This window comes from Pyrgilauda ruficollis, unplaced genomic scaffold (assembly GCF_017590135.1).
Source record: "Pyrgilauda ruficollis isolate IOZ18807 unplaced genomic scaffold, ASM1759013v1 scaffold2, whole genome shotgun sequence".
NCBI classification, from domain to species: Eukaryota; Metazoa; Chordata; class Aves; order Passeriformes; family Passeridae; genus Pyrgilauda; species Pyrgilauda ruficollis.
In genome coordinates, this window is record NW_024519206.1 from 8077215 (window position 1) to 8104620 (window position 27406).

The window sequence follows — 27406 nt, forward strand, 5'->3', positions numbered from 1 at the left end:
GATGCAGCTTCCTTTTCTTACTAGGAACTGACCATCACAAGTTCTCTGGCACCAAAACCTGACAGAGTAACACTACCGTGGCATGTGTCCTTACAGACATCCCGAGGGAGGAACAAGCATGTCCTTGTCTCTTTGTGAAACCCAGCAAAAAAGACAAGAAACTATCTTGGACACTAATCCTGCAACACATCTCCATGCTGGAATAGCTGGCAGATGTTAGACCTGTTGTATTTATTATAAAGCATCACTCAGCAGGCTGCAGCCCACGGGAACTGTGAAGACAGGATTTTGGATGGTTGGAGCGAACCAGGACACCATTCAAGCCAAGTAATTTAATAAAATTACATTTAATGAAAACTAGCTACTGAATAGCAGGAAATTATCGGTACAGGCGGAAGGGTTTGTAAAGCAGAATAATTGTAATTGAAAATATTTAACCCTCAAACTAAGCAAATATACAAATATGTAAGGAGGCATAGTAGAAAGATTACTTAGTAAAAATAAATAAATAGATAAATACAATATGTTAAAAATAGAAACAAGATGACAGCAGCAGTGCTGGGTGGATGGTTGGACTTGATGGTCCTTTCCAGCCCTGATGGTTCTATGAACTACCGGCACTCCGAACACTTCCACGTCCGTACAAGTAAATCCCTGGATGTTTTCCCTGGCATTACACAGGCCACGGACTACGGGGGCGCGCTGTCACCGGCAAGGCGCCGCCGCTCGTGAGGGGAGCAGAGCGGCGCGGCGGCGGGCGGGGGCGAGGCCCGGGCTCGTGTCGTCACAGCAGCGGGCAACGGGGACCGGGGACGGGGCTCGTGTCGTCACAACAACGGGGACAGGGGCTCGTGTCGTCACAGCAGCGGGGACCGCGGCTCGCGTCGTCACGGGAACGGGGACAGCGGAACGGGCCGCACCCGCACAGCGCGAGTCGCCGGATAGCGGCTGACGGCGCTGACGTCACAGCCGTAATTTGCATACATTTACCTTTGCGCCCCGCGGCGGCCAATCAGCGGGCGCCGCTCACCTGCTGCGGCCGCACCCGCTGGTGGCCGGGGGCGGGGCCGCGGCCTCGGCCTCCTGGCGGAGCGGCTGCCGCGCGGGGCGGCGGCGGCGGAGCGATGGCGTGTGGGGGCTTCGCCTGCTCCAAGAACTGCCTGTGCGCCCTCAACCTGCTCTACACGGTGCGTGCCCGCCGCGCTCGGCCCGCCCGCCCACCGCCGCGGGCTCTGCCTCGTCCCGCTGCTCCCGCCGCCAGCTCGGCTGGGCTGGGATGGGGAGGGGAGGGGAGGTGGCGTGGCGGGGCTCGCTGCGCTTCTCCCGGCGGGATGTGGCCGCGGGGCTCGGGGAGGGGGTCCGCGCTGCGGCCGCTGGGCGGTCGCGGCTTCCGTCTCGGGAGGATGGGGTGGGAGGGGTGAGGAGGTGACAGCGGTTAGGCCGGGCTTTGTCACCGCGCGGACGTGGCTGCTCGGGATCAAAATCCAGGGAGGCCCGGGAGCGCTGCCCGCCCGGGGCGGCGGCGGCTGGCTCGGCTCCTGCAAGGAGCGGCCCCGGGGCCCGGCCCGCCCGTGCCCTTTTTCTCCGTCTGGAAAGGGCGCTGCACCAATTCAGGCGTGAAGCAGGGAAGGGTTTGTTTCGTTATTCCTCAGCCAAGCATCAGCGCCCAAATAAGCGCAGCTCAGTGGGTGACGAGGCCCCCAGCACCCCCGGTGTTCCTGGGATAAAGCAGGGAGTTACCAAGCCGGGCTGCCTGGGGTGCTGGGAAGGTACGTGAGGAGGGGGAAAAAAGTAGGATGTTAAACTGAAATAAATGACTTTCCTGGGGAGTTCCAGGCAGGTGCCTGATTCTGTTCCAGCATGTTGGAGGGCTTGTTTTCAACAGAGAAGAAAAAGTCTCCAGTTGTGGTGTAGCTACAGGAATTTTTTCCCTCGCTATCTATTTTTAAAGGGCTCAGAAATAACAAGAAACGGGAGTAAGTGTAGTGGCTTCCTCTCACAGCACATCTGGAGAGGTAGAATGTCCTCTAAGGTTTCAAGTTTAACAACTGTGCTTGGGAGTGACCTTCAGCAGACTGAAACTGGGGTCAGCCAGTGCTTTTGGGCTGTTGTATCTGTGCTTTTCCAAAAGCACTGCCCGATCTCGGCTGAAAGCAAGATGGGAGAACAAGTGGGTCTAACACTGTCCATCAGAACAAACAGTAGCTGGCAGTAACTGGACCTGATGGAGCACAAAGGGATGTGGACGCACCTGTGCTGAAGCCAGAATTGGTTGATGTTCTTGGGTGTACAAGGTGACCCAAACCCCCCCTTTCCTCAGGAAAGGGCAGAAGAGAAAACTTTATGTAGAGAGGCTGCACTATTACTTGGCCTCCATCCTTGGAGGAGCTTGAGGAGTGAAATATGTCCCTGAAAACGTCTGGAGCATGCTTAGGCAGCCCGGCCTACCCACAGTGAAAGTTGCCCTGGATTCCTGTGATGCCTCGTGTTGTTGGGCTCCACCCAGCCAGAACAGAGGGGAGAAGATAGGTGTTTGGTATCTGTAGTTGAAGGTAAGTTTAATGGGTATAGAGTGATGCAGCTGAGTTAGAGTCATAAGATAGCTGAGGTTGAAAGAGTCCCCAGAAGATCATTGTGGTCAACTTTTAATGAGATTTTCCTGTGCCAGAAAGTGGTTATGGGTGTATTATCCCATCCCAATTTTGCTTTTCAGTTAATGCATGACTTCTTTATTATTGCTATTATTCCTTGAGTGACAGAAGAGTGAGAGAAATCTGGTTCATTCTCAGATGGATGTAATGTCATATTACATCCATACATACAACAATACTGTAGTGTCATGTGGACAGCAGGTGTTTTTTTTCCTAATGACTCCATCATTAATTCTGCAGTCATATAGCCATATATTAACCAGGTGTCATGAGTCTGGTAGGTCTTTTGGGCATATCTGGCCTTAGTAAGGGTGGGTTGAACTTTTGGACTTCTGTAGTTCTGTCTGTGGTACCTGTACAGTGTATTTACGACCTTAATCTCTGCTCTGATGTCTGCTTGAGTAGACTTTACTTTGTGGGTGTCACTCTGTCTTCTGTCACTTGACTTATACAAAACATCTGTTTCTGCTGAAAGGAAGGAATGACGTCTTTAAATGATAGTTACAAGAATGTCCAATTGTTATTGCTAGTATTGTTTATTAATTATAGACAAGTTGCAAGACTTAATGCTTTTATATACATAATTGGACAAATAACACTTAAAGTGCTTAGTTGGCCTGGTAGAGTTGATCTAGTAAAATGTGTGGGCTTCTCTGTTTCTTGGCTATTCAGAAACCTGAAATAAAGGGTTGAAGCAGCACAGTGAATGATGGACTTATTTCCTTCCAGCTGAAAAAAAATACAGAAAACAGGAAATCAGAGCAATACTTAATGAGTGTCTCTTTAAAATAATGTTGATTCACTAATAAATGGTGAGAGGGAGTAGTGGTGTTAAAAAGGGATAGGTGACACTTCTTGGATGTTTTTGTAGCCAGCACGGATGTGTCTATATGACATGAATTAACCTTGAAAACTGTATATTGGAGGTTTCAGTTTATATTCTGCCTTTCATTAAAACACTCTGAGATAAAATATTATATTGGAGCTTAATTTATTTTTACATTTTTTTAGTACTGCCTTTTTTGATTTTTTTGTAGTAGTACACCAAGAAAAATATATGTCCTGGAAGTAATAAATCAGTTACTGGTTTAAGGCAAGAAACCAGAAACCCACTAACCGAACTGCTCACTTAATCTTCTTTTCAGATGTTGCTTTGCTGATGACTGTAGGTTCTTCTCCTGACTAAGTTAGTGTCCTTAGGCCTTGATTCTGTTTTTCAGTCTATTTTACATGAGTAATTTTGGCATCTGTGCTGAGTCTTGGTGACTTCAGTATAGTTTCTTATGGGTAGAGGAAGAGTAGAAAAAAATAATTGAGACTCTGAGTACATGATGATGTATTTATTGACTCTGAGTACATGATGATGTATATTGTCAGAATAAAGCCTTATATGGAAGAACTGAATGCAAGAACCTTTAAAATACTAATTTTGGGTATCTGGCGTATTGAGTTTTTATTTAGTCAGTCATATTTACATTTCCCACCAAATGGCAAATCTATACAAACTGTTTAAAGTGCCTGTCCACAGAATTAATCCAAATTCAGGGATGTGTTTGTAGCTTAAAACTTAAGCTTCCAAGGAAGTCTTCCATGTTTGTATTGAAGTGCAAACAGTCAATGTCTTTGTTCATACCTGATTTGCGGAGGAAAGGGAAGTTCCTAACTAATGGTGAAAGGTTGAAGTGGTAGGTGAGCCACGAGATTAAATATTCAAGTAAAAAAGTACTTACAGTTCATTTGGGTGATGTGTGCTGGTTTTGTCACCCAAGCAGCTACTTAATTATTGCTGCAGCAGGAAACATGAAATGTTTGTTGGCAGTATGTAAACATCTCACATTTTGTTGAGCAGCCTTTATGTTTTCTTACACCTAGAGCAGCCATTTGATTTCAGTTAAAACATACAGTACCTTTTCCATTAGAGTTGTGTATTTTTTAGTAGCACAAAGCTTATTCGATAAAAGCATCCACATTTACTTGTAACACTAGAAAGTACCGTACCAAAATAGTTCACTTTTTATATTATGTCATTCTCTGAATCTCATTTTTTGATTGCCTATTAAGTGGTTTTTGCATCCATTTTCAAAGCACTGTGTTTGAAAGAGTTTTTGGGCTTGTGTTTTGTTTTTCCTATCACTGTCTCTTGTTCTCTGGGTGCTTTTATTATTGGAGTTGTGTTTAGGCTTTCTGCCTTCTTTATCAAACTTGGTTTCTCTGTATTATGGAAACATGCCAAGATAAGTATAGAAGTTTTCAGATTTGGACCGTGTGTGCTTGGTATCATAGAATGATTTGGGTTGGAAGGGGACCTTCAAAATCATGATAGTCCAACCCCTTTGCCATGGACAGGGACACCTAGCGCTAGACCAGGTTGCTCAAAGCGTCATCCAACCTGGCCTTGAAGATTCTAAGAGGGCTTTTAATTACTAAGGTATTTTATAATAATGTTTTACTTTCAGAGTTCCTGATGCAGAGGAATCATGCAAATCTGTCTGTTTCATCTTTTTGCTGCATAGGGGAAACTTAGTGTTAGAGGCAGGGTGAACATTGGATTTCCCTTGAGAAAGGGAATGTGTCTTCCTGTTCTCTGATATTTCCTGACTGGCATAGTGGCTACACAGAGCCAGGTACAAGCAGACAGAAGTTAGAGAAGCACAGTTCTTGCCTCAAGTAACAAATTCTTTCACATTGATGAGTGAACCTGCAGTCTCTGAGCACAGGTCCATTTTGGTCTGTCCTAAGTTTGTTTTCAGCTGTAAGATAAATAAGATAAAAAACTCACTGCTTGCCCTGTCTGACAGGCTCTGCATTTAGGTGTGCAATATCAAGAGTTTGCCCCAGCACCAGCCTGCTCTGTGCTGGTCTCCCTCATTGTCATGCCTGGATGCTCAGTAAATGGGACAGTTTGCCTTGGAGCCATTTCTGTTCTCAGGAACATTTTGAAGATGGCAGTATAAGCTGGGCTGTGTAGTCTTGACATGTAAATAAAACTGATACAGAATCTCCCAGGTATTGGTCAAGGAAGCTAATGTTGGTCTTGTCAGTCTTATGGCCTTTTTGTTTTCATTGGCATTTTGGGAAGGATTCTATGCTCATGCTTGAGAACACACAAGAATACAGCAAAAGTACAGATAGATATTTAAAGATAATGTTTCCAGGGCTTGAAAAGACCCTCAGCTATACTGTGTATCAGTTTATAGCTAAAGTGACAGTGGTCTGCGGTAGTGGGTCAGAATGGAGACGTGGGCTGGGTCCATAGAGCAGCCAGGAGAGGGTTTTGGTTTTTCATTGTCTTGTGCAGAGTGTGCAGTGGCATGTGAAGCTGAGAAGGCAGCCTATTCTTAGGGAAAGAGGAGAACGACAGGGCACAGAGGAGGAGGGTATATGGAACACAGTGTGTTTTGATACTGCTGGTCTTTTCTGCCATCCTGGTGGTGCAGGTGGGCACTTTAAAGCCAGCACAATTATTGAGAACCCCTTTGAATGTCCTGCAGAAGCCTTGTAGCTTACATAATTAGTTGTGGGGTTTTGTACTTCTGTTTTTGTGTTGAAGGAGATATGATGTGTGGAAGAAGGATCTGTGGGCTCACCAGACTTTGTGAAAACATTTTTTAACCTCTTAGCAAACAATGAACAAACATGCAAGTAAAAGTAAACATTTTAGAACATAATTGTTCCTGCTGCACAGCAGAAATCTTCCATTTCCGAAGACCAGAGAGTATTAAGCAGGGGTTAAATCTAACTGACATTTCAGTGTGTAAATAGTTTGTTACATGACCAATAAAGTGAATAACTCTTTACCATGCCTGAAGCTGAAAGAACAGGCTTTTGTGATAGGAGCCAGGAATGCTGCCTTTCACATAAATTGCTTGTGCCACACTACCTGTCTCAAGGCTGTTCAGTAATCAGACTACTGATCGCTCTTCATTTAAGTAAGTCTCATAAAGGTGGAAGATTTTGCTTTCTGTTAGAAATCCTGTGAAGGTACCCAGAGCTTTCCTTTGCTCTCAGTAAAGCTGAAGTAGTACTGTAAGGAAATAAAGTTGCTTACAGGTTGAGTAGCTTACAGCTGTGATAGAAACCAATTTAGCTTCATTTTAACTTGCTAAAGGTTGTGGTTACACCACTATGTACCGCCTGTTGTTTTAATGTGGTATTTTTAAATTAAGTGCCAGGAGTCAGAATTGTCTTCTAGAATCTCTGTGGCTGTGCAGAAATGGTTGCCCAAGTGGAAGGGGAGAGTGGTGGAAACCTCCAGCTTAAGTATATAAGCCATCTGACATTTAAATTTTAAAGCACCCTTAAAGTATATGCGGGGAGAGAGGTTAGGGAGGATGTATTTAATCATTTGTGTAATCTCTCTGGTTTTAGTTCCTGTTCCATATTCACTTTGACAGCTATTCTGTAAATATTTCCCTTGCTGATACGAGAATAAATGCTATATAATCTTTTTACCTAGGAATAATGAGTCAGTGGTTCTTAAAATTTAAATTCTGACATGTAGTTTTTACCATCTCCTGTTAGTACTGAGGTGGTAAGGAAGCAGGGGGAATAGCAGCTTCTGCGTATGACTTCCTTTCTAGCCAGCAGTCCAAGCTAGTTGAAATACCAAAAAGTTGCCAGTTAGTCAAGACAGCAGATTTGCTGGTGGCTTGCTGTTATAGGAAGGAGGAAGTGGTTTTAGCAGCTGATTTTTTTCTCATGGCATTGTACAGAGAAATAGTTTGTCAGTATCTTTCTGTTTTGTAATGCGGACTATAAACTTGCACATAAGTACAGAAGGGGCACTTGTGGAAAGAAATGTGTTGTTTCCAGTACAGGAAGGCGGGAAATGAGCAGCTATGTGCACAGGAGAACTTGTATTTAAAGAACAGAGCAAATTTGGAGATTTGTTAAGGAAACTTACATTTGGAATGGATCTGAAGTTCAGATGTGTGTATGTATGTGTATTAAAAAAAGGGAAGTTGCCTAAGCTGGAGTCTGATCTCTTCCACCGATCTTGAACTTAAATCTTCCCTAAAATTTTCCCTATACAGATACTGACATTGGAGTAATGTTTTGTCAACTAACAATATGCTTGATTTTTTTTCCATTTGTTTTACTCCAAAGTAGAAATATTCTTATCTCATAGAGAAAACTACTGATCTTCACCTAGAATTTGTACTAAGTAAGGTTTGTTCGGCTAAAGCATTTACTTAATTTCAAAATTGCTAGTTTATATATTGAATTATGCTAAGCCTATATTTGTGTGTGTGCCTTTAAGTAAGGTAGCTAGGATTTGAACTGGTGGAGAAGATAGTCCTTGGTAGGTGCTAAATCCACCTCTTATCTACATGTTAAAACTTTGATTTTGCTGTGGAGAAAGTGGCATGGTCAGAATGCTGGCTGTGGTGTGTGGCAGTGTTGGTTGGAAGGCATTTTTGGGGCTCATCAGTCCAGTCCCCTGATCAGGATTATGAGTAACAGTAGCTTGCTGTCTCTGGCTTAGCCTGCGGAGTCTTGGACACCCCTGAGAACAAAAATCATCACCAAACGCCTTGGAGGTGTGTTTTTTAATGTCCAGTCTGAAGCTCCCAAGCTGTTACTTACGATGCCCAAAAGAGTTTGCTTCCATGTTTGTGTGATGTGCCTTCAGCTTTAGTTAGTATGTGATTACCCCTAGGCAGCCTAAACAAACCCAGCTCCATCACCTCTTCTCAAACCTCTCATTATCAAGGCTCCATGCCATTTTACTCACTCCTGCCAGGTTCTCAAATTCCTTTTCTGCCTGGGGGACTTGAAATAGAACACAGTATTTGAGCTTCTGTCTCACCAGCATTGTGTTTCCTTTGATTGCATTCCTCTTGGTTTCCCTGTTTGCCGTGAGAGCTGACTCCTGGCTTGTATTCAGCCTGACAAACAATTTGGTATCCATATCTGTCTTGTTAAGGCTGTTGTTCAACTGGTCAGATCCCAGGCTCCACTGAAGCACCCAGGAGCACAATTTTTCACTTTGCAAGGTTCCTAAGGTTGGCTTATTCCTCAAGTTTATCAAGGTATATCTGAGTTAAATCTCTTTTTGGAGAGTCAGCCACTCCTCCTTGTTTAGTATCATCCACATGTTTTCTGAGAATTCGTTTTGTGTTATATTCAGGTTGTTGATGAAGATACTGTGTGATATTGGCTCCAGCCTTTGTGGTGGTGCTTACCTGCTGCCGGCAGGATGCTGAGCCATCAATTGCTGCTCTTCAAGTTCAGCAGTCTGCCCTGTGGCTGTTCAGTCTAACAGGCCACTTGTCCAGCCTTTCTGTGGGAAACTGGATTAGGCCTAATCACTAAAAACTGGACTGTGATTTCAGATATTTCTGGTAAAGTCATCAAGCAAATATTTTAAGTGCTTTTAATTTTTTTACTAACAAAAGCTAGCTTTGTGTAAGTAAATTCATACAGGTAAAATGAAGTTTCACAGATACTTCAGTCTTCCAAGGATGACACTGTTTACTTTGGGAGGCTTCTGCTGCCGTGAAATGTGGTCTCAGTTAAATAAAATGTGACATTCAGAATCTCCATAGAGAGTTTTTCCTTCATAAAACAGAAATACTTGGCCTTTTTGTATGTAGTTGAAGCTTGTATGTTTAGAATGTACATGTTACTCATTTTAAGTGGTTAGGGTCACTAATTTTGTTTTGAGTACATTGTACTCTAAAGCCATAGCAGCTTCAATTTTAGACATATTGCATTTAAATCCTTTCATCTCAAAACACTGGAATAAGCACTGTTGAGTGGCCATTTCTAGTGGCTAAACAGTACGTAGCACTATGAGCCTTGCATTGTTTTACAGACTTGAAAAAACTCTTCTCAAAACAACTTAAGTTATTTTTCCTTTTTGTAGTAGTGTGCTTTGACTTTAGTTTTTTGCATTATGGCGCTAAAAAACTATATAGAGAAAGTTATTCCTCTCATTCAGATAGTCTATGCCAAACCTGAATATGAAGGAATAGCCATAATTTCATCTTTCAGTAAACATGTGGAGGAGACAGAAGCTTAATATTAAATCAGTTTCTGGAGTGATTAGTAAATTTGTAGTCTCCATTTCAGTTTTGAAACTGTCAATTTTCCACAATTAAAAGTGGCAAGAGAGGAGTGGCCAGTAATGATTTTGATCACATCATGGATCTGCCTGACTGGATACAGCATTTTCATACGGTTTGTCAGCCAGAGCCCAGTAGCATGGATCTGTGATCACACTGAATTTCCAGATGTTTTAAGGAATTGGACAATTCCTAACTTTGTCAAGTGAAAGAAAACAGAGCCTTGGTATTATGGAGGTAACACTTGAAAATGAGATTGATCGCTCTAAAACTTGAATGGTTCAAAATGGTTTAAAATCCAGAGAGGCTTTTTTTCCCCACTTAACTGGGGAAAACCGGACCTTTTCTAGATTCAAAATGTGGCTGTTTCTACCAGAGAAGCTTTTTGTGCCAGGGTGTCAGGACAGTTCTGGTGTCATGCAGATACATTAATCTGATGATACATGCAGAAAATTAAGATGAGATCAGTAATGGCATCAAGAAGCAACTGGTACCCTGCACCTCACAAGACTGTTTTTATCCAGGAGGTTGTAGAGGCACAGATTTTGTCACTTGTTTGGATTTCAGTATTTTAAGAACAAACTAATTTAATCTCATGCTTTTGGATCTCTTATGAAATGAGAAAAGAGCTGAACAAACACATATGTTTGTATCCTGGAGGCAGATTGGTGAAAGATAAGGCCTCAGACAGAAAAGTATTGGCAAAAACTATTAGGAACAAAGTTTCATCTGCTCTTCTTTGTGAAATAAATTGAGCTTTGCCATTGCTTCTGAGATTTTTTTTAAAAGACCTATGTAGTGGAAGTGTGAGTTCAGTATTTAGAAGCTGATGCAGAGCATGGGATGTCAGACAGCACTTTTTGATTGGAAATTGGGCTATGGGGTTTCTTTAGTTACTTGCTTCTGGTACTTACATGGAAAAATAAGTCTTTTCAGTGAAATGAGATCGTGAAATAAAGTGAGTGGGCGTGGATCAGAAAAGGTAGGTCTTGCAATGAACTGTCTGATTAGCCAGGCTAATTTTTAATGTACTGGTATTGGGAAGTTTATAGCCTTGTGCAGCATGGATTCAGAAAATTTACGTAAGAGCCAAGGTGTTTTGTTTTATTTTATATTTTTTCTTCAGTCCTCTCTGTAATTTTGATTCATGACACCTTGGCCTGTTGTTTTGGTTTTAAATAAACAATTTAAAACCAAATTTAGGTAATTTAGGCTTTTTGTTTAAGAGAAACAAAGACAAATGTGAAATCATCCTAAACTCTGCTGGTACTGAACAATTCCTTTGAATTTTATATTTTTTTTTTGTATCTTTGCATTAAGAGAGAAGTGTAGGTATGACAAATATCCTGCTTTTGTTCTTGTAGGCTCTTGAACTTCTTGTGTGGATTACTGGGCTTTTGGTAAAAAGTGTTTCGAGATGTATTCCTGTGGGAACACAAAAAAAAAAAATCCACCTGCTGTGTTTAGATCTTGATGAGCCTCTCTAGTTGTTTTACTAGCTTTCTTGATGTTATCTTAGATTTCCGTGTTTCAAAAGCTGCATTACATAGGTAGTCCTCTAAAATGTTCTTAAATGGAAAAAATATACAGATGTATTTGGCATTAATACCAACAAGAATTCCCAGAGGTAGGGTAAGTATACTAAAGTATTAAGTTGGAAATTTCCTTTTTTTAAAAAAATTCTTCCTGCCTCTGGGTAAGCAGTAAAATGTGCTTCATGAGAATGTGCCTTGTTTGAATGGAAGTGGTGAGCAAGTATAAGTGCTTGCTCTAGACCTGTTGTTAAACAAAGCCAAGTAGTTGAACTAGACTAAGTGCCTACTGTTTTATATTGTTGGTTTGGATTTTTTTTTTTTTAAATAGCTCTAAAGCCAAGTATTTTTTTTGTGAGGTCAGAGTTTTGGAAAGTTAAAGCTTGCACGTTGAACTGGTGTCAAATATTTAACAAATATAATGAGCAATGTTACACATGGGTTTGTTTCAAACCAGAGTCTTGGGCATCTTGTCCCTTGGACATCTGGATTGGCTTTGTCTGCTACTTCCCTCCTGCTGGACTTCATTGCAGATTTCTCTGCAGCTTTTCATGTTGGAATTCCTTTTTTCTTGGGGTTGTGTTTTTCTGGTGTGGAAACAGGAAAGGCTGGAGCTTCCTGCCCATATAAACAAATCTCTGTGAAGTAACTGGGATAGATTCCTGCCTGCCTTCCCTGAATACCATGTTTAAAAGGAAGGAAACAGCATAAGTGTTTTGGGTATAGAAATAGGATTCACTTAATAGTAGAGCTATTTTCTTGAAAAAATATGCAGAGGAGACAGGATGCCTTTATTGTTTTACTGTATAAAGTTCTTGAAATTCAGATCTGAATTGTATTTTTTTGTGACCATGTTAACTGTTGTGTTACATTATCAAGTATGTAGAAACTTCTTTAATTAATTTATACAGCTGATTACAGTAAGTTTTGGCAAAGTGCCCTTTTTTACATATTCAGAGCTGTGCGGCTGTATATTCTGTTTTCTTTAAATATACTGCCACAGTTTAACAAAAGATCTGAAATTTGGTTCTTACTCCACTCTGAATTAAAGCTGATAATTTTTAGCTTATTTGTCAGTTATGTTATGATCTACAGTTTAGTGTCTCTAGTCAGTCACTGATAGTACAACATGGCTTGACTTACAGGTAGTTTGAGTTGTAACAGTTCCACATTGACAGTGTGGAAGAATATGTATGCCTTAAAACATCTAGAACTGAAATGACTTATACAATGTGGTGGATTGGTTTGTTTAGGATTGTGTTTCTTCTCTTTACACCAGAAAGAAAAATTGTACCTTTTTAAAACAACTTTAATGTAAAAGAATTATCTGTGCGTGGGAGCCTGTTTTAATATGCAGTCTGACTTTGTGTTTTCTCTTCCCTCCAGCTGGTGAGCCTGCTGCTGATTGGAATTGCAGCATGGGGAATTGGCTTTGGCCTCATCTCTAGCTTCAGAGTTGTTGGAGTGGTAATCGCAGTAGGAGTCTTCCTCTTCTTTATTGCCTTAGTTGGATTGATCGGTGCAGTGAAACATCATCAAGTATTGCTGTTCTTTGTATCCTTCTGATGCACTCATTGATTGCAGTGTGGTTCGAGCTGTGTAAACAACCTCCTATGTCAGCTGAGACTGCTGGGGGAGGTGCTTCAGAAACAACAGAAACTCACAATCTTACTTTGCTCAAGTGCAGTCTAAATTAGACTTCCTTCCCATTTAACTTTATTTCAGTTTCCTTTTCTCCCTCCATTGTTTGTGCTCTGAAGATAAAAGTATTCACATCTCTTTTTAAAAATAAGACTATTTTAATTCTTTGAGAGCTTTTTATGGTAGCTCACTGTGTCACAGGTGCCTCTTACTGTGTGCTCAGCCGTACACGGGGCTAAAGTAGGTGAACTATTAATGTTTAACTTTTGTGGTCTGTGAATAAGAACTGACCTCCACTTTACAAACAGCTAAATTGTGTGAAGTATCTGCCTCTGAACACAGCAGCCAAATTTTGAAAGTACTCCCCAACTTTCAAAACATGACCTTTAGTATCAAAATTTATTCTTTTTGTTTTATACCATCTTCAGATGCAGTAGTCCAAAAGTGTGTGAGGCTGTGTTCCAAGAGCAACTCTTTACCTTTTTTATTTTTGAATCTTCACTAAAGTTATTTTTTGTTTAAATTAATTGCAGGACTCTGTCACTGAAAAAAGTAATCTGAATATGCAATACCCAGAAAAATATTTTCTCTACTACTTTATTTAAGCAAAGTATATTGAAATTACTTGAGTCCCTAAAGCTGGAGAAAATGGCTGGAGATCTTGCTCTCAAAGCTCTTTTTATTGACCTCTCTGCTCATGTTTTCTTGCTAGGCAAGAAATACCTAACAAGGAAATACCACCTATGTATAGTAGTAGTCAAAAAGAGATAATACATGGTGATTGGGTTTTGGGAACATTATTTAGGTCATCTTTTCCACATCCAGTCAGAATTTGCTTCCATAGTTCTTTTGTTTTAAAGGACTTACTGTTACCTGGTGAAATAAATAATACCATTAGGTGCATATGTTATAAAAGCAAAATGAATTTGAGAGCATATCCTTAACTACTGATTGTTTCCAGTACATGATTATTCTTCTGCTAGTCTTTATTGTCCAGTTTTCTGTCTCCTGTGCCTGTTTGGCACTAAATGAGGAACAGCAGGTAAGAAGAGTTTCCTGCCTTCTCAGTTAATCTATAGCATAACACTATAAATATAGGTACACAGGCACATGTATTTGTATATAGTCCTCCATAAAATGGGGAGAGCATATTTTAAGAAAATCAGCATTGTCCTGTTTATTAAAGAGTAGACCTTGGTCAATGCTTGGCTCTGGTAGCTAGAAAGGAATACATTTGGGTCCTAAAATGACTTTTTAAAAAAAATTTAATTTGTTTTTAAGCTTCCTTTCTAGGTTTATGATCACAGGTGTAAGTAGCATGATATCTTGACTATATCTCATGTTCAGCAATTTCAGATAAGCCAATGAAATATACAGTAATCGTGGTGTAACTTCGATAAAGTCATGGAATTGTTCTTTTGAAACTGGAGAGGTCATAACTACATTAGGCAGTTAGTTACATGTGAAAGTAAAAGAGTCTTCCATGTGGTATGGAGACCAGTTCTTACTGCATAAGAAATGGGTAAGGGCACAGTGACTAAACAATCGGTTTTTGCATGGGAGGGAGGGTGCTTTTTGTGTGTAGCCTGGGCAGTCCCAGCTAGATCAGTCACATGTCCCTTTACTAGTGATCTTGTTGGGTTTAGCAAAAACAAAGGAAGGAAAGGAATTATACCCATGAATGTGCTGCTGTTAGGTGCTGTTCTTTTGTTAGCTATACAACCTCTTTGGACACTCTAGTCATTCTTTAATATATTTATATTCTCCTGTTAAACATTAAGATTTGAAGGCTTTAGTTAGGGCATTATCAACTAGATTTTGTGTATTGGCTTGCAGTTCAATTAATGTAATATGTATTTGCTTATGGCTTCTAGAGTGAACTTCTAGAGGTGGGATGGAGTAACACCAACAGTGCAAGAACAGATATTGAGAGAAATCTGAATTGTTGTGGATTCAGAGTTTTTTATCCGAATGAAACCTGCGCCGCTGTAAGTCCTTCAAGTGTGAAAAATCATAACTTTTTCACACCATGTTTGTTCAAAAATGTTTCCATAGTTACAGCAAGCAGCATTTTAACAGATGTGTAATGTAGTTGTTACAGTGATACTAAGCTCTTAACTTACTGGAAAGACAATTACAGGGCACCCTGCAAAGTTGATACTCCACTGTCATTTATATATACACTTGAGCTCTTGGAGGCTTTTAAAACTGCTGTGGTTTTGTCCATGGGTAGCAGTCTCTTCTAGGCAAAACTAGATGCTTTCAAACAACAAAGTGTCATCAGCAAATGGAAAGCAATTCTCTGTATCTGCTGCAGGATTGTCTTCGAACTCTGCACTGTAGACCATGTGCACCAATAATGGAAGAATATTCTGGAATGGTGCTGAGATTTGTCGGAGGGATAGGACTCTTCTTCAGTTTCACAGAGGTGAGTGGGTGGTTGGAAAATCAAGTGCTTTTTTCCCCACTTTCGAAGCTTTGCTTTGTGAAACAATTTTAGGGCGTTTATTACAGGAAACCTCAATCCAGTCTCAGGAATCACATAATTAATGAGGCCAAATTTTTCAAAGCTATGACCTTGCTGACAGATCTATGTCTGTCAGAAGGAAGGCTTTTCTTGCAGCTTTGCTATTTAGACAACAAACCTCAGCATTAAAATGTGGTGCTGTAAAGTTTAAGCTTTTCAGAAACTTTTATGTTCAAGAGTACCATTCTCCAACCGTATTAAAACAGTGCTGTTGCTTTACCTTGTTCCCTTGTCTTCCCATCTATTACCCACTCTAGCACACATAAGGTCTTTGAGGATTTTTTTTGGTGCCACCTGTAGTGCAAATATAGAGTTGCACGAGGAGTGAACTGTATTTTGAACAGTAGGTTAAAATTAAAAAGGTCTTTTGGCTCTTCAGTACCATGATGATGCATAACTTGCTTTATTGATTGGGAGTACAAAAATTTTCAGAGTAGGTCTTTTCTAATCCCAGAGTAGAGCATGTGAAAGTGCTCTTCGTGCTGCTTAAGTGTAGTTTTGAGAAGGTTTGTACATATGACAGCAAGAAGAGAGAATACAGCAAGTTAAACAGAATCACACTGATCTCAGCTAAAAATGTGAAGGTGCTGGGAGGTAGAATTTAGTTGGGGGGAATGACAAGATTTGAAAATGCACAAGAATAGCTGTATAGTTAAGTGGTAATGGTAAAACGAAACAATTTGGAGGATTTTTTTATCATTATATTAAAAGCAGCTTTATGAGTATCATTTGGGAAGGGGAGAAAAATAATTTAACTTTCATTATAACAATGCGAAATTTTTTATTGCACTGTGAATTTGGCTTTTGTTGTTCATAGTTTTGTGGTTTTTGTTTTATTTTTCTCTCTGTTGCTAGGATATGATTTTTCTCAGAGAGGGTGCATTCTTTTTTCTAATTAAGATGGAGTGTGGTTGTACAATTTTAACAACATTAAAATATCCTAAACTTGTATCCTCAACTGAAAATTCTTTGTCATGATTTTGTGTTTAAAACAAATTTCGTAAAACTAGAAAATGGGATGAAGACCCTCTGCTTAATAATATCTTTGTTTTTTTTTTTTTCAGATTCTGGGAGTCTGGCTGACTTACAGATACAGGAACCAAAAGGATCCCCGTGCAAACCCTAGTGCATTTATTTGATGAGTTTATAAAGGACTAAATCTTCTCTCTGCACCCTCTACTTAAAAATACTGATTCTCCATAGTTTGGTATTTCTCCATAATAGGTATTCTACATGTACTCAAAATAAAACACAAGTCCTGTAAGAAATGCTTAGTTTTCATATTTAATTTTGACTATTTTTCTTCTAAGAATCTCTATCTTAAAGTAGATGGGTGCATTCAGTAGCTGGGCAGAGTTGAACTGCTGGTTAAGACTTGTTAATTGTTATGGTAAACTCTATACAATGAGTTTTATAGCACTAGTGGGTTATCTACTGTAAAAACAAAACCCTAGAGATATTTTCTGCTGTATTCATTGATTACAAAAATTCACATGAATTCTCATTAAAATGATAAAAATTTACAGTGGATGGTTGGGTATGATTTACTTAGGTTTTAGGATGTACTCTAGTAAACTTTTTTGTCTCCCACTTTCCTGTTAAGGTAAAAATATAAGCTAGAGGTGTTATTTTCTATAGTGCACATAAGTGTATGTTAATAACTACTGTATTCTTTACCCCTCCCTTTTCCTGTTTGTTTTGGTTGTCTGGTAGTTTTGGAATTTTGTTGAGAATAAAAACAATGTTAATAAATATTGTCATGATGAGAAGAACGAATGAAGAAAACCAGGAGAATGTAATCTGCAGCTGATTAACTTGAAACTTTTTTCCCTTGACAAGTGAATGAGGTTTGGTATTTGCACAGTCAATGTCTGTCATCTCTGATATAAGAAGCTTGATGTCTGGAAAGTTGTTGTACAGCTATTTTTTTTAGATGGTGTAAAGTCATTGTTGTAATAACTCAGCAGTGTAAATTTCTGTGTCATCCAGATAACAGTCTTGATTTCATGAGAGATTGAATGACATGTAAAAAAAAAAAAGAAAAACAGCAACAAAAAAATGCTTTCCAGTAGTTTGTTTTCTGAAAACAAAGAATTCAAGTTAGAATGGTACATTATCCATGTAGAAAGTGTTGTCTGAGCTGAAGGGAAGCGTGGTCCCTCTTGATGCCTGTGAAGGAAGTGGTGCATCAGCTGAAACAGCAGACATCTAAACACCCAAGGTGCACAATGTCCCATTTGTTTCTAATCTTACTGAATTTCAGATCTGCACTGCACCTTTTCTTCATTCATTCTTCACTCAGTTGCTGCTGCTGGCAGGGTAGGCAGTTGCTGTAGCCTGAAAGACAAGTCTACAGGAAGAAAAGGGGAAGAGTATTAAGGCCCATTGCTGAGGAGTACAGCACCTGAGCAAGGTGGAAAGGAAATCTGGAGGCAGACAGAAGTAGATTCTCATACAGTCACTCGCCCTTTATTAGAGAGATTCCTCCTTACTCCTGCAGAGGAGGCAAAAAGCAGTTGAAACTCATGCCCATCAGAGCACTTTCAGCCTTTCACAAGCTGAGTGCTTCTGAAGAAGGAATTATCTTGATGTTTTGAAGGGGAAGAGCAGAAACTGAAAGCAGAGGGACGTCAAGAACTTGCTATAGAACTGCTTCTCTTCAGGTGTAGCTGAATTTTCAGCATCTGTGGTCAGCACCTTCTTCTGGGGCTGCTCTGGGAGCTGCTGCTGTGCCTACCCAGCAGCTGTGTCTGGCTCAAACACAGACCTGTAGATCCAGGGTAAGAGCCCACTTGTGTGCTGAAACACCTTAAGAGCCTTCAGGCCTGCTGAAGTCTAATAAAATGTGCAGAGTGCTTTTCTTCTCCCAGTTGCTGTTCTTTTGCCCTCAGTTTCTCTCCAGCCATTCCCAATACGTGTCAAGAGGACAGTGATGATCTCATGGCTGCCTTTAGGAACAGTTCATTTTCCTGGTCTGCACAAGCTCTGTGTTTTGTGCATTACAGTAATAAATCCAAGGAGTCGTCATATGAAGAGGGTTAATGAAGCTTAAAATAATACCACATTGCTGCTTCAATTTTGACTTTTTTCCTGATTGTTTTTGTAGTGCTTAGTTTTGGGTGGATCTGATTTCATAAATATGGTAGATTATACTGGGGTGTAAATGTGCACCAATGCAAAAATACTGAAAATATTACCACTTCCAAAACTCTCTTGTCTCATAATGTGAATTTGTTTCAGTAGTCAGAAGATAGATCAGTGGATTGATTGTATGGAATGATTAAAGTTCTTCTATTGTATTAAAAATACATTGTCTCTTTGGGATTGTGGTTAAACAAACCCATCCAGCCACAAAAACCTCGAAATTCCCAATCAGAGGTGTGGATTTGCTTTTCAAACCTGATTCTAAAAGGGGATAGTAAAACACAATGAGTCTGATTTTGTTTTTGGAACGTGAAGAGTGTTGCCTCTCAGAGAAAGTCTGACTCACTTGAGTATCCAAGAAATGCCATACTATTCTGACATGCCAAAGTAGAGCACTTAAAAAAGTTATTTATACTTGGTGCATTTTCTCATTGAACTTCATTGCTTTCTCTTCTTGAAAAACGTTTTCACCACTCAAAAACTTTTTGTTGTTTTTCTAGAGATGCGTTTTAATTTTCACCTGACTGCTTGAGATTTGGACTTCATTGTAACCAGATTTTCTAGAAGCTATTTACAGCAGCACAGTGTCAAAGTAATAGAATGATTTAACTTGGAGCATTCTTACTGCTTACATTAGATGTCTTTTGGCTTTAGTTTGTTCAAATGCTTTCTTCAAGTTGGTTATTCTGGAAAAATGTAGAAAGATGTCTTCTTTCAAAATGCATATGCATTTTTATGATATAAAAACAATTGGCTATTAAGCAATCTAATTCTTCTCCATCTATGTGAGAAAGTGAATCCAGATATTGACTAACTGCACAGTATCTGCCACCTTACACATGAAAGTAACTATTACAAAAGGGAAGGCTTGTATAACTTGAAGTGATATCTGTAAAATAGCTGACAAGTGAATAGGAATGAGTTAGTGTTCTGGCACTATTATTTTAGACCTAATTAATTAGAGGATTGTCTGAATGCTAGTGGAATTCTTAAATCCCCCATATCCATCCTGTGTACTTCAGGTTATCTAACGATCATATGTATTTTAGCAATCATTTCCCAGGTTTTCCAAAGACATTGAAAGAGGCTTTTTTAGGTATCTCAGCTTGGCTTTATGCCTCTTTAAGCCCCCCCCCCCCAAAAAAAAATCTGTATTTAGAAGAAAGGATTAAAAGAGCAGAATTAAGTTGGCTGTTTATTTATTATGATTCTTGCAGATTTGGTTGTGGTGAAAAGTAGATGAGAAAAGCATAGCCTTGAATGCAAAAAGAAGAATTTCAGTTTCAAAAGCATTTATTGATACTTGCAGGCTGGACTAACTTGTGTATTTGCATCTAGGCATGTACATTAGTAGACCCTTGTAGTTATGCCTCATATCCATTTACTGGATGTTATACATAGCATCAGCACCTCTGCTTAAAAAAAATGGTGCTACTTCCATAGTGTTATAAAAACAGCTTTGTAAAACATGATGACACAGGCAGCCCTTGTTTTATGTCACATAGCTCTAGTAAGAGTACTTTGGGTTAAGTAGGTAAAGACGATTCTGATAACCAGCTGCTCTGGCCTCCCTTGGTGTTGTCTCTCTGCTAAATGATCACATTTTTTCTGACTGATAAGTGATTCTAGAGACTGTTTCTGCTCCCCACTGCATCTCTTTTTCCTCTGTCTTCTGGATGCTGCAATAGAAAGTAGCATCATACTGAAGTCCTGAAAGAATGCTGAATTCTGTGTCTGGGACCCTTTCCAGGTAGCTCTTAAGGTTTTCCGGTAGGCAGGGTTCGCACAGCTTGCCAAAGACCTATTAGCAAGTACCTCTCTTCTGATTTTGCTGAGAGATTCCCTTGAGCTGAAACCCTTGCTTCTCTTACCTGTCCTGCCTTCCCAATTGTTTTCCTCTTGTAGTTGTGGCAGTAATGGTAATAGAAGTAGTAAGAATGCTGTTAATACCAAAGAGCTGAGAAAATAACGGAGGCATGGTCCTGGCCAAAGAGCTGAAACAGTGAGCTGTTTCTCACTGATGCTGCTGCTGAGTTCAGAGATAACAGATATTTGGGGCTGGAAAGTCTCCTTTTTGTGCAAGTCTTTATGTAATGTATACTCTCAAGGTGTTCATCATCAGCATTTATTTTAGCTCTGACTTCTCTTGTCCCTTTTGGGCTTATAAATAAGCAATCATGAAACTAGCCAATAGTTAATGTGGTATCCCTTTCTTAATCATCTCAAGGCTTTACTGAAATCTGATGTAAGGAGGGACATTTTAAGGGAAGCAGTCATATCTTAAATCATGTCAGAATGCAGCCAGTTCAAAAGAAAAACAAGCTCTGTATGCAAGCAATCCAATTCTCTAGTCTCAAGTACTTTCCTGTGAAAGATTTTCACTTCTTGCTATCGTAGCTGTAAAGAAAGGGCTGGTAATGAAAGCTCCACATAGGCTAGTGCTACTAGAAAATAATTTGAGATAAAGTAGGCTGAGTAATAGAGAGCTTAGCTAGCTTCTGAAACTGGAGATAAAAAGCTGCTTTCCTCTGCTGGGTTTGGCCAAGTAAAGTTGATTCTCTTCTCAGCAGCTTGTGTGGTGAATTTGGATTTGCAGCCACAACAGTGCTGATAACACAAGGCTGTTTTCTGTGATTGCTGACACAGAGTCGAGGTCTTTGCTGCTCCCTCACACTGCCCTGCCAAGCAAGTAGACCTGGGGTGCCAGAGAGGTGGGACAGAGCTGAGACAGCTGACTCCCGCTGAATAAGGGGATACACCACGCTCACCATACAAACTGGGGGAAGAAGCAGGAAGGGGGGCACATTTGGAGTGATGGTGTTTGTCTTCCCAAGTCACCATTACAACTGGTGGGCCCCTGCTCTCCTGGAGGTGGCTGAACACCTGCCTGCCTGTGGGAAGCAGTGAATTATTCCTGTGTTTTGCTCTGTTTGTGCACACAGCTTTTGCTTTACCTATTAAACTGTCTTTATCTAAAACTATGAGTTTTCTCACTTTTAATCTTCTGATTCTCTCTCCCATCTCACTGGAGTGGAGTGAGAGAGCAAGTAGCTGTGTGGGGCTGGGCTGCTGGCTGGGATTGATCCACAGCAGCCTTTTTCCTCCCAAAGTGCTTGAATGTAAAATGTGGGCTCAAGCAACATGGTGATTTTACTATTTCTAATAATAGTAGATGAAGATAAGGGAAAAAAATTGAAACACAGCAATGTTTTGTATGTAAACACTTGAAATGAATTTATTTTTTAAAAAATCATTTTTACAGTTGAATCACACAGTATTCTTCTGTACGCCTTAAAATAAAAGCCTCCAGCTTTTAAAAATGCTTCCCAGTACAAAAGTGCTAATGTAAAACTGTAGTGTTTATGTATAGAAACCATCACTACACATCACTAAATATCACTCTAAATAGCTCTTCACCAGTATCAAGGTGTGGAGAAGAGATGGAAGATAAGACTTCATAATATTTAAGGGCTTTCTTCTTCCCCTTACAGTTCAGTCTTCAGGAGCTTCAGCGCTTTCTGCATATTTGAGTACACTAGAAATGAAATATTCATGCATGTTATTTTTGCTGCAACTTCCTCTGCCAGCAACCAAAAATGCTGCAGAGAAAATGTCATTATTATTAAAGCTTTTAATCACATGCCTATTGCTATAGGGATTCAGATGCACTTACTCTTCCAGGCAATTTGTGAACGTCATGGATTTAATTTTTACTGGTGAGAACATTCATTAATGCCAACACATAGGCAGAGACTGGAGCTGTGCAGCAGTGAGGGATAGCTGTAGCAAACAACTTTCCCTGCTCCAAGGTTTCCTGACCTGGTCTGTTGGGACTTGTGTGTGAGTTCTCAGCGTTGCTTGCAGTGAACGCTGCTGAATTATGCAAGTTCCTACTGACGTATGCTTGCTTTTAAAACAGATGGATGCTTAAAGCTCCAGGGCTCTGCCATCATTTTCTTCATCTCACCAAGTTTAAGTCTGGCATCCTGTTTAATTTTAATCCTGGTTAAATGTCTTTCAGCAAGTACTGACTGCAAGAATCTGTAATGCCTGGTGTTATTCCTTATCGCATGAAAAATGTGACTGCTTTCAGAATATTTCCAGAATGTGTCAGAACACTCTACTTACACAACGAAATGTCAGAGGGCTCATATGCGTAGAGACGGTTTGAGTATCTTCCAGTAATATCTGCTCTCACAGTCAGGGAAGGATCTGGGGGAAAAAGGGTGAGAGGATTTGTAGAGGTTAACCTTCAAGCAGAAGGAAATAAAAGGAAATAAAGCTTTCTGCACTCCTGCTTGCTTCCTAAATGTTTCTGTGAGAATGTCTGCTTCTGCTGACTAAGAGATTGTTCTAACAGGGTCACTGACATTTCAGTTTTAAGTGTTGTGTTTGCAGGTTTATTAGGAGTGGGATGAGCTACCCATTCCAGTGACTGTGGCATCAGCCATTGAGGGAGGAATGCTGGACCTGTGAAACTGGGTGGTATTGAGTCAATATTTGATCCACAAAACCAACCCAAACCTTTATAATTCCCATGAAATAAATTCCTGTTAATCAGGGGCTCTGTTCTGAGATCAGCTTTGATGCTTGAGGTACTCACCTATGAACAAAACCCGAGGGACGTACTGGCCATCAGGTGCAAGGTTCTTGTCTGTGGTTTCATACTTAAAGAAAACAGAGGAGGCTCCTAGTCAAGGAGGGCACGTTACATATATACTTTTTTCCTTTACTGTACTTTGTATTATGAAATACAGCTCAAATAATACATTTTGCAGTTTAAGAGATACACTGTCTGGGATGCAGTTTTTTAACAGCTGGAATTGCAAATTGGTAAGAGTTCGTGTTATTGTTAAACTTCACGTTCCCTCACATTCTATAGCTACATATGAAAAAGACTTACTATGAAATCTGTTATGCTTCAGCAGTGGCCATTTTCCTAGCCAACCCTAGCTACTAAACTCAAGTTAGAGAACCCATAATTAAAAGCAGAACTTTGGTGCTTTCACTTAATTAAGTGTAGTTGGGAAACTTACCACAAGGTTCAGGAGAATGAATTTTTCAGCCAGTTTCTGTATATCTTTGTGTTCAGCAAAGACCTTCTTGAGGGCTAAGGTAGAAACAAATGGGAAAGAAAATTTAAAAGATGCCTTTGGAATATATTGTCCTCCAAAAAGAAATTCAAACAGATGAAACGAAATGAGAATTTCCAGTTTACAACTGCAGCAAACAAAGATTTTCAGTTCATTCCACTGGAACATGATCCATTCATTTTTATTCTGCATTAAAGAGTAATTACAAGAGTGCAAAATGTCCCCACCTTCCTTCGGAGAGTATAGCTGGCTCTCAAATTCTCTGCTTAGGTTTGAATTTGAGCATTTGACCCTTCAAACCTCCTGTTCTATTATTGTGACTTCTGTCCCCAGATCTTAAGGCACTTGATAATACAGCATGTAGGGCTTTTAAAATGTTTGGAAGGGTGTAAATGCTTATACAAAGACCCTTCTGCAGTTACTTTGGTGCTTTGGATGGCTGCAACATCTTGCCATGTGGACTGACTTGCAGGAAGGAGGCCCTCAGATAAATTCAGACACTGGGAAAGAGCAGTCCCAGTTACCAGAAATCCTGGAAGAGCTCAGTTTCAGCCTGGATTGATTTAGTCCCTGGCTGGATTCAGTCTCAATCACTGATGATATCAAGGGCTGAATATGGTCTTTCTGACAAACTGTTATTTCTTGCTGCTGGTTTTGCTATTGATTTTGGCTGATTGTGCTGTGAACCAAATTCAGATTTGTCAAAGTTCAAACTCTACTGACCTGTGCTCATTTCCACATCCATTCTGTTTCATGCAATAGTGCATTACCATTTTTATTTCTACACATTGGAAAACACCTTAGTGGTACAGTAACTTGAAGAATGCTCCCCATGCTTGTGCAAGCTAGCACTTCAATAAGGTTTAAGCAGAACAGTGGCTGATTATATTTTTTTAAGCAGAGTTTTTTTCAGAAAATCAGAACAACATTTATTTTTTTCCCCTCCCGAGTGCAAAAAGATTACCTTGGCTGTGTGGGCAGTCTTCCAAGTGGTGGATAATCATCAGGGGTTTCTGGCTGGAAAAGAAGAGCCCTGGTTAGAGCGGGGGAGGCACGGGGGGCTCAGGGTGGGCGCGGCGGGGCAGGTACCTGTGCTTGGCCCGGAAAAGCGCCTCCTCGTAGGTCTGCGTCCAGATGAGCTGGTCACCCCAGCCTGGGAGGGACAGGGGACACACACACCCTCAGACAGCGCCTTACAAGGGGCCGGGGACCCCGGGTGAGGGTCCTGCCCCTGCCCACAAACCCCCTGCCAGAGGGCTTTAAATCAGGAGTGAAGGAGGAGAGGGTGCGAGGAAACATTAGAAAAGGTTTTGCAGAACGACTTGCAAGAAAATTAATTTTTTTAGAACAGCGTAGTAGCTGAAATGTTCACAAGATTGTACTTTTTAAAACATTTGGTGGAGATTTTTTTTTCAGTTGTTTGTTTTTTACCTCTGGAGAGTGTCTGAGGCAGTTTTGGCTTAGCGGTAGTGTCCTTTGAATCCTTCTTGCCTGCATCCTTTGCCAGAGCACAGGAGATGACAATGAGCAGCAAGAACATGGACACGTAACTCTTCTCCATGGCTGCTCCTGGAAGAGGCGAGGGAAACTCGGGGTCACTGCGGTGCTGGCGCTGAGGCACGGGCAGGCAGGGCGGGGTCGCTGAGGGAGCGGCTCGGGTCACAAACAGGCAGCGGGGGAGGCGGGCCTGGAGGAGCAGCTCCGGGCAGGCCTCGGGGCACGGGGCGAGGCTTGCTCGGGAAGGATTGGGCCATGGCCCTTTTAGGATGTGCATGTCTGTGTTCGTTAATTTCCCTCTCTTCTTTTTACATATATTGAATATGCTCAGTAAAAGAACAGAGAGACAGCAATTCCAAAAGTCCTAATAAGTTCACAGTTCTACCTTGATCTCCCAGTGCTAGAGTAACCCAGCTGCAGGTGACGAAAACTTAATTTGTCTCAGTTCTTCTCCCCTTTCGCTGTGGGAGCGACTCAAATGAGAAGTCAGAATGTTTAAGCTAGGCTTTACAGTGGACATTAGCATAGACACAGCTTAATGGTGTTGTTGAAACTTCCAATCCTGGTTTGGTTTTTTTTTTTTTTTTTTTTTTTCCCTTAAAATATCACCTAATCTTTAAACCCAGCAGAACATATAACAAAAGGAGCTGGGAGGAGTTGACGTGTAGCCCAGTGAAAACTGAGATGGAGTTTGAGGGTGGAAGCAGCACAAAGCAGAGAGCTTTTCCTGAGCCAGGCTGGGCCTTGGAGATGAGACAAGTCTGATGGAAAGCTCCTCAGCATTTCAGCTGAAGGGGAAAATAATTTCAGCAACATGACCCTATGTTTTCTCATTACATTTCTTCCTAGAAACTAGAACCAATATAATGGGCACAAAAAGAAAATTTAAGATGTTCTAAAAGCAGTACAGAACATTGAAAAGATTCATTAAAAAAAAAAAAAAAAAAGGAAAAAAGGGAAAAAAGGAAAACCAAACCTACATAACAACGCCTACCCCAGGCTGATTGTTTTTAAAGTTCAGACAATGAAAACTAAACTCCAGGAAAACAGAAGTGTTTTTCCAGGTAGGAACTGCAGGAGGAGACATAACCTGGGTTTCCATGAGTGATACAATGCTCTTTGCTACTGGGATGTCCAATAGAGCTCAAACATCCAAAGAGTCCCTTTTTCATGGGTATGAAATACTACTTTTGCAGCAGACTGCATTTCTGCCCCAAGAAAAGCCTCCTTGGCAAGGAGGGAAATTGCATGAAGTTCAGTTAAACTCTGGATTGTCAGCGTTGCCTCAAGAATTGTTTTGGCTAGAGCTGTATGGCAGAAGCAATGCTTCTTTAAAAAGAAAAATAATAAAATAAAAAAGTAAGGGACAACCAGGAAATTGAAGATCAGGCACAAGACCTAGGCTGTTGTAGAAGCAGCATGCAGAAAGCAAAGACAGAGAAACATTAAACTTGTTCCTTAAAAACTTTGCATCTGTTAGACAATGTGCACTTTTAAAAAGCTTTCCAAAATAACCCCTCTTCTCCTGTATTTTTTTTTTTTAACCTGCAAAGCCAATCTTTCTCTAGACATTTTCCTTCACAACAAGCTGTGCTGGACTGTGCCTGCTTTGCTGCAGTCTTTTCTTTTGGCTGATCAGGTTCCCCGAGCCCAGCTAGCTCGGGCTCACAGCTCCCCGGGTACCTCCTGGGGCAGGGACTGTGCAGTGCCTTACCTTGTTTACTCTCCCAGACGCCTGCCAGGATGCGAAGGTGTTCCTGGTTTCAGTGTGAATGCCGCTGTTCCTACTGCCTATTTATGCACCTTCACACCCCAACTCCACCCACAAGTTTTAAATTTGAATACTACTTTCAAAGAGCTAAACTTTCTAGTTTTTCCCCACCAAAACGTTCAGAGTTAATTTTGTAATTAAATAACATTACCGTTTCCTGTCAGATACTGTATCTAAAGCTCAGAGACATTTCTGTAGACTTTTGGGGTATTTCTTGAAAGGTGATTTTAAAAGATTGGCAAAGATCCAAGTACAGGTAAGCTTAAGTCAAGACTCCTGATTTGCCTGAAGAGTGATTTGTCTTTTTTTGATTGGTTGGAAAATCTGTATGGGTTGCTGTTCTTTTACTCCTTAGGAAAAGTTAAATTGATGACTCAGAACTCTGAATGTTAATTAGATAAATAACTGTGCACATTATACAGATATGTGTGCACATATGCTCATATAACAGCACATAGAATTGTAATCAAACCGAAAAAATGT

At 40.6% G+C, this 27406-nt stretch overlaps 2 protein-coding genes across 2 annotated transcripts; one reads left to right on the forward strand and one right to left on the reverse strand.

Moving 5' to 3' along the window:
* The first annotated feature begins 841 nt into the window (after positions 1 to 841).
* Positions 842 to 18724, forward strand: TSPAN13 (tetraspanin 13). The gene is made up of 6 exons (XM_041466617.1): positions 842 to 1187; positions 12637 to 12804; positions 13853 to 13933; positions 14766 to 14879; positions 15209 to 15319; positions 16483 to 18724. The coding sequence occupies exons 1-6, from the start codon at positions 1125 to 1127 to the stop codon at positions 16555 to 16557; spliced, it is 612 nt and encodes a 203-aa protein (XP_041322551.1). The 5' UTR covers positions 842 to 1124; the 3' UTR covers positions 16558 to 18724.
* A 3046-nt stretch (positions 18725 to 21770) lies between these two features.
* Positions 21771 to 26914, reverse strand: AGR2 (anterior gradient 2, protein disulphide isomerase family member). Its single transcript, XM_041466372.1, has 8 exons — positions 26867 to 26914; positions 25087 to 25224; positions 24745 to 24808; positions 24620 to 24672; positions 23599 to 23672; positions 23166 to 23229; positions 22691 to 22774; positions 21771 to 22097 (listed from the first exon to the last, which is right to left on the reverse strand). Exons 2-8 carry the CDS (start codon positions 25214 to 25216, stop codon positions 22048 to 22050), a joined length of 519 nt encoding a protein of 172 aa, XP_041322306.1. The 5' UTR covers positions 25217 to 25224; positions 26867 to 26914; the 3' UTR covers positions 21771 to 22047.
* Positions 26915 to 27406: the final 492 nt, after the last annotated feature.

Bases quoted from the DNA above. Each gene is read 5' to 3' on its own strand.
- TSPAN13 (XM_041466617.1), top strand. From the start codon at position 1,125: ATGGCGTGTGGGGGCTTCGCCTGCTCCAAGAACTGCCTGTGCGCCCTC. The intron at 12,805-13,852 runs GTATCCTTCTGA...GATTGTTTCCAG, and splicing joins ATCAAGTATTGCTGTTCTTT to TACATGATTATTCTTCTGCT. The intron at 14,880-15,208 runs GTAAGTCCTTCA...TATCTGCTGCAG, and splicing joins CGAATGAAACCTGCGCCGCT to GATTGTCTTCGAACTCTGCA.
- AGR2 (XM_041466372.1), bottom strand. From the start codon at position 25,216: ATGGAGAAGAGTTACGTGTCCATGTTCTTGCTGCTCATTGTCATCTCC. The intron at 23,673-24,619 runs GTAATCTTTTTG...TTTCTACCTTAG, and splicing joins AGACTGCCCACACAGCCAAG to CCCTCAAGAAGGTCTTTGCT. The intron at 22,098-22,690 runs GTAAGTAGAGTG...TTTCATTTCTAG, and splicing joins GCCCTCTGACATTTCGTTGT to TGTACTCAAATATGCAGAAA.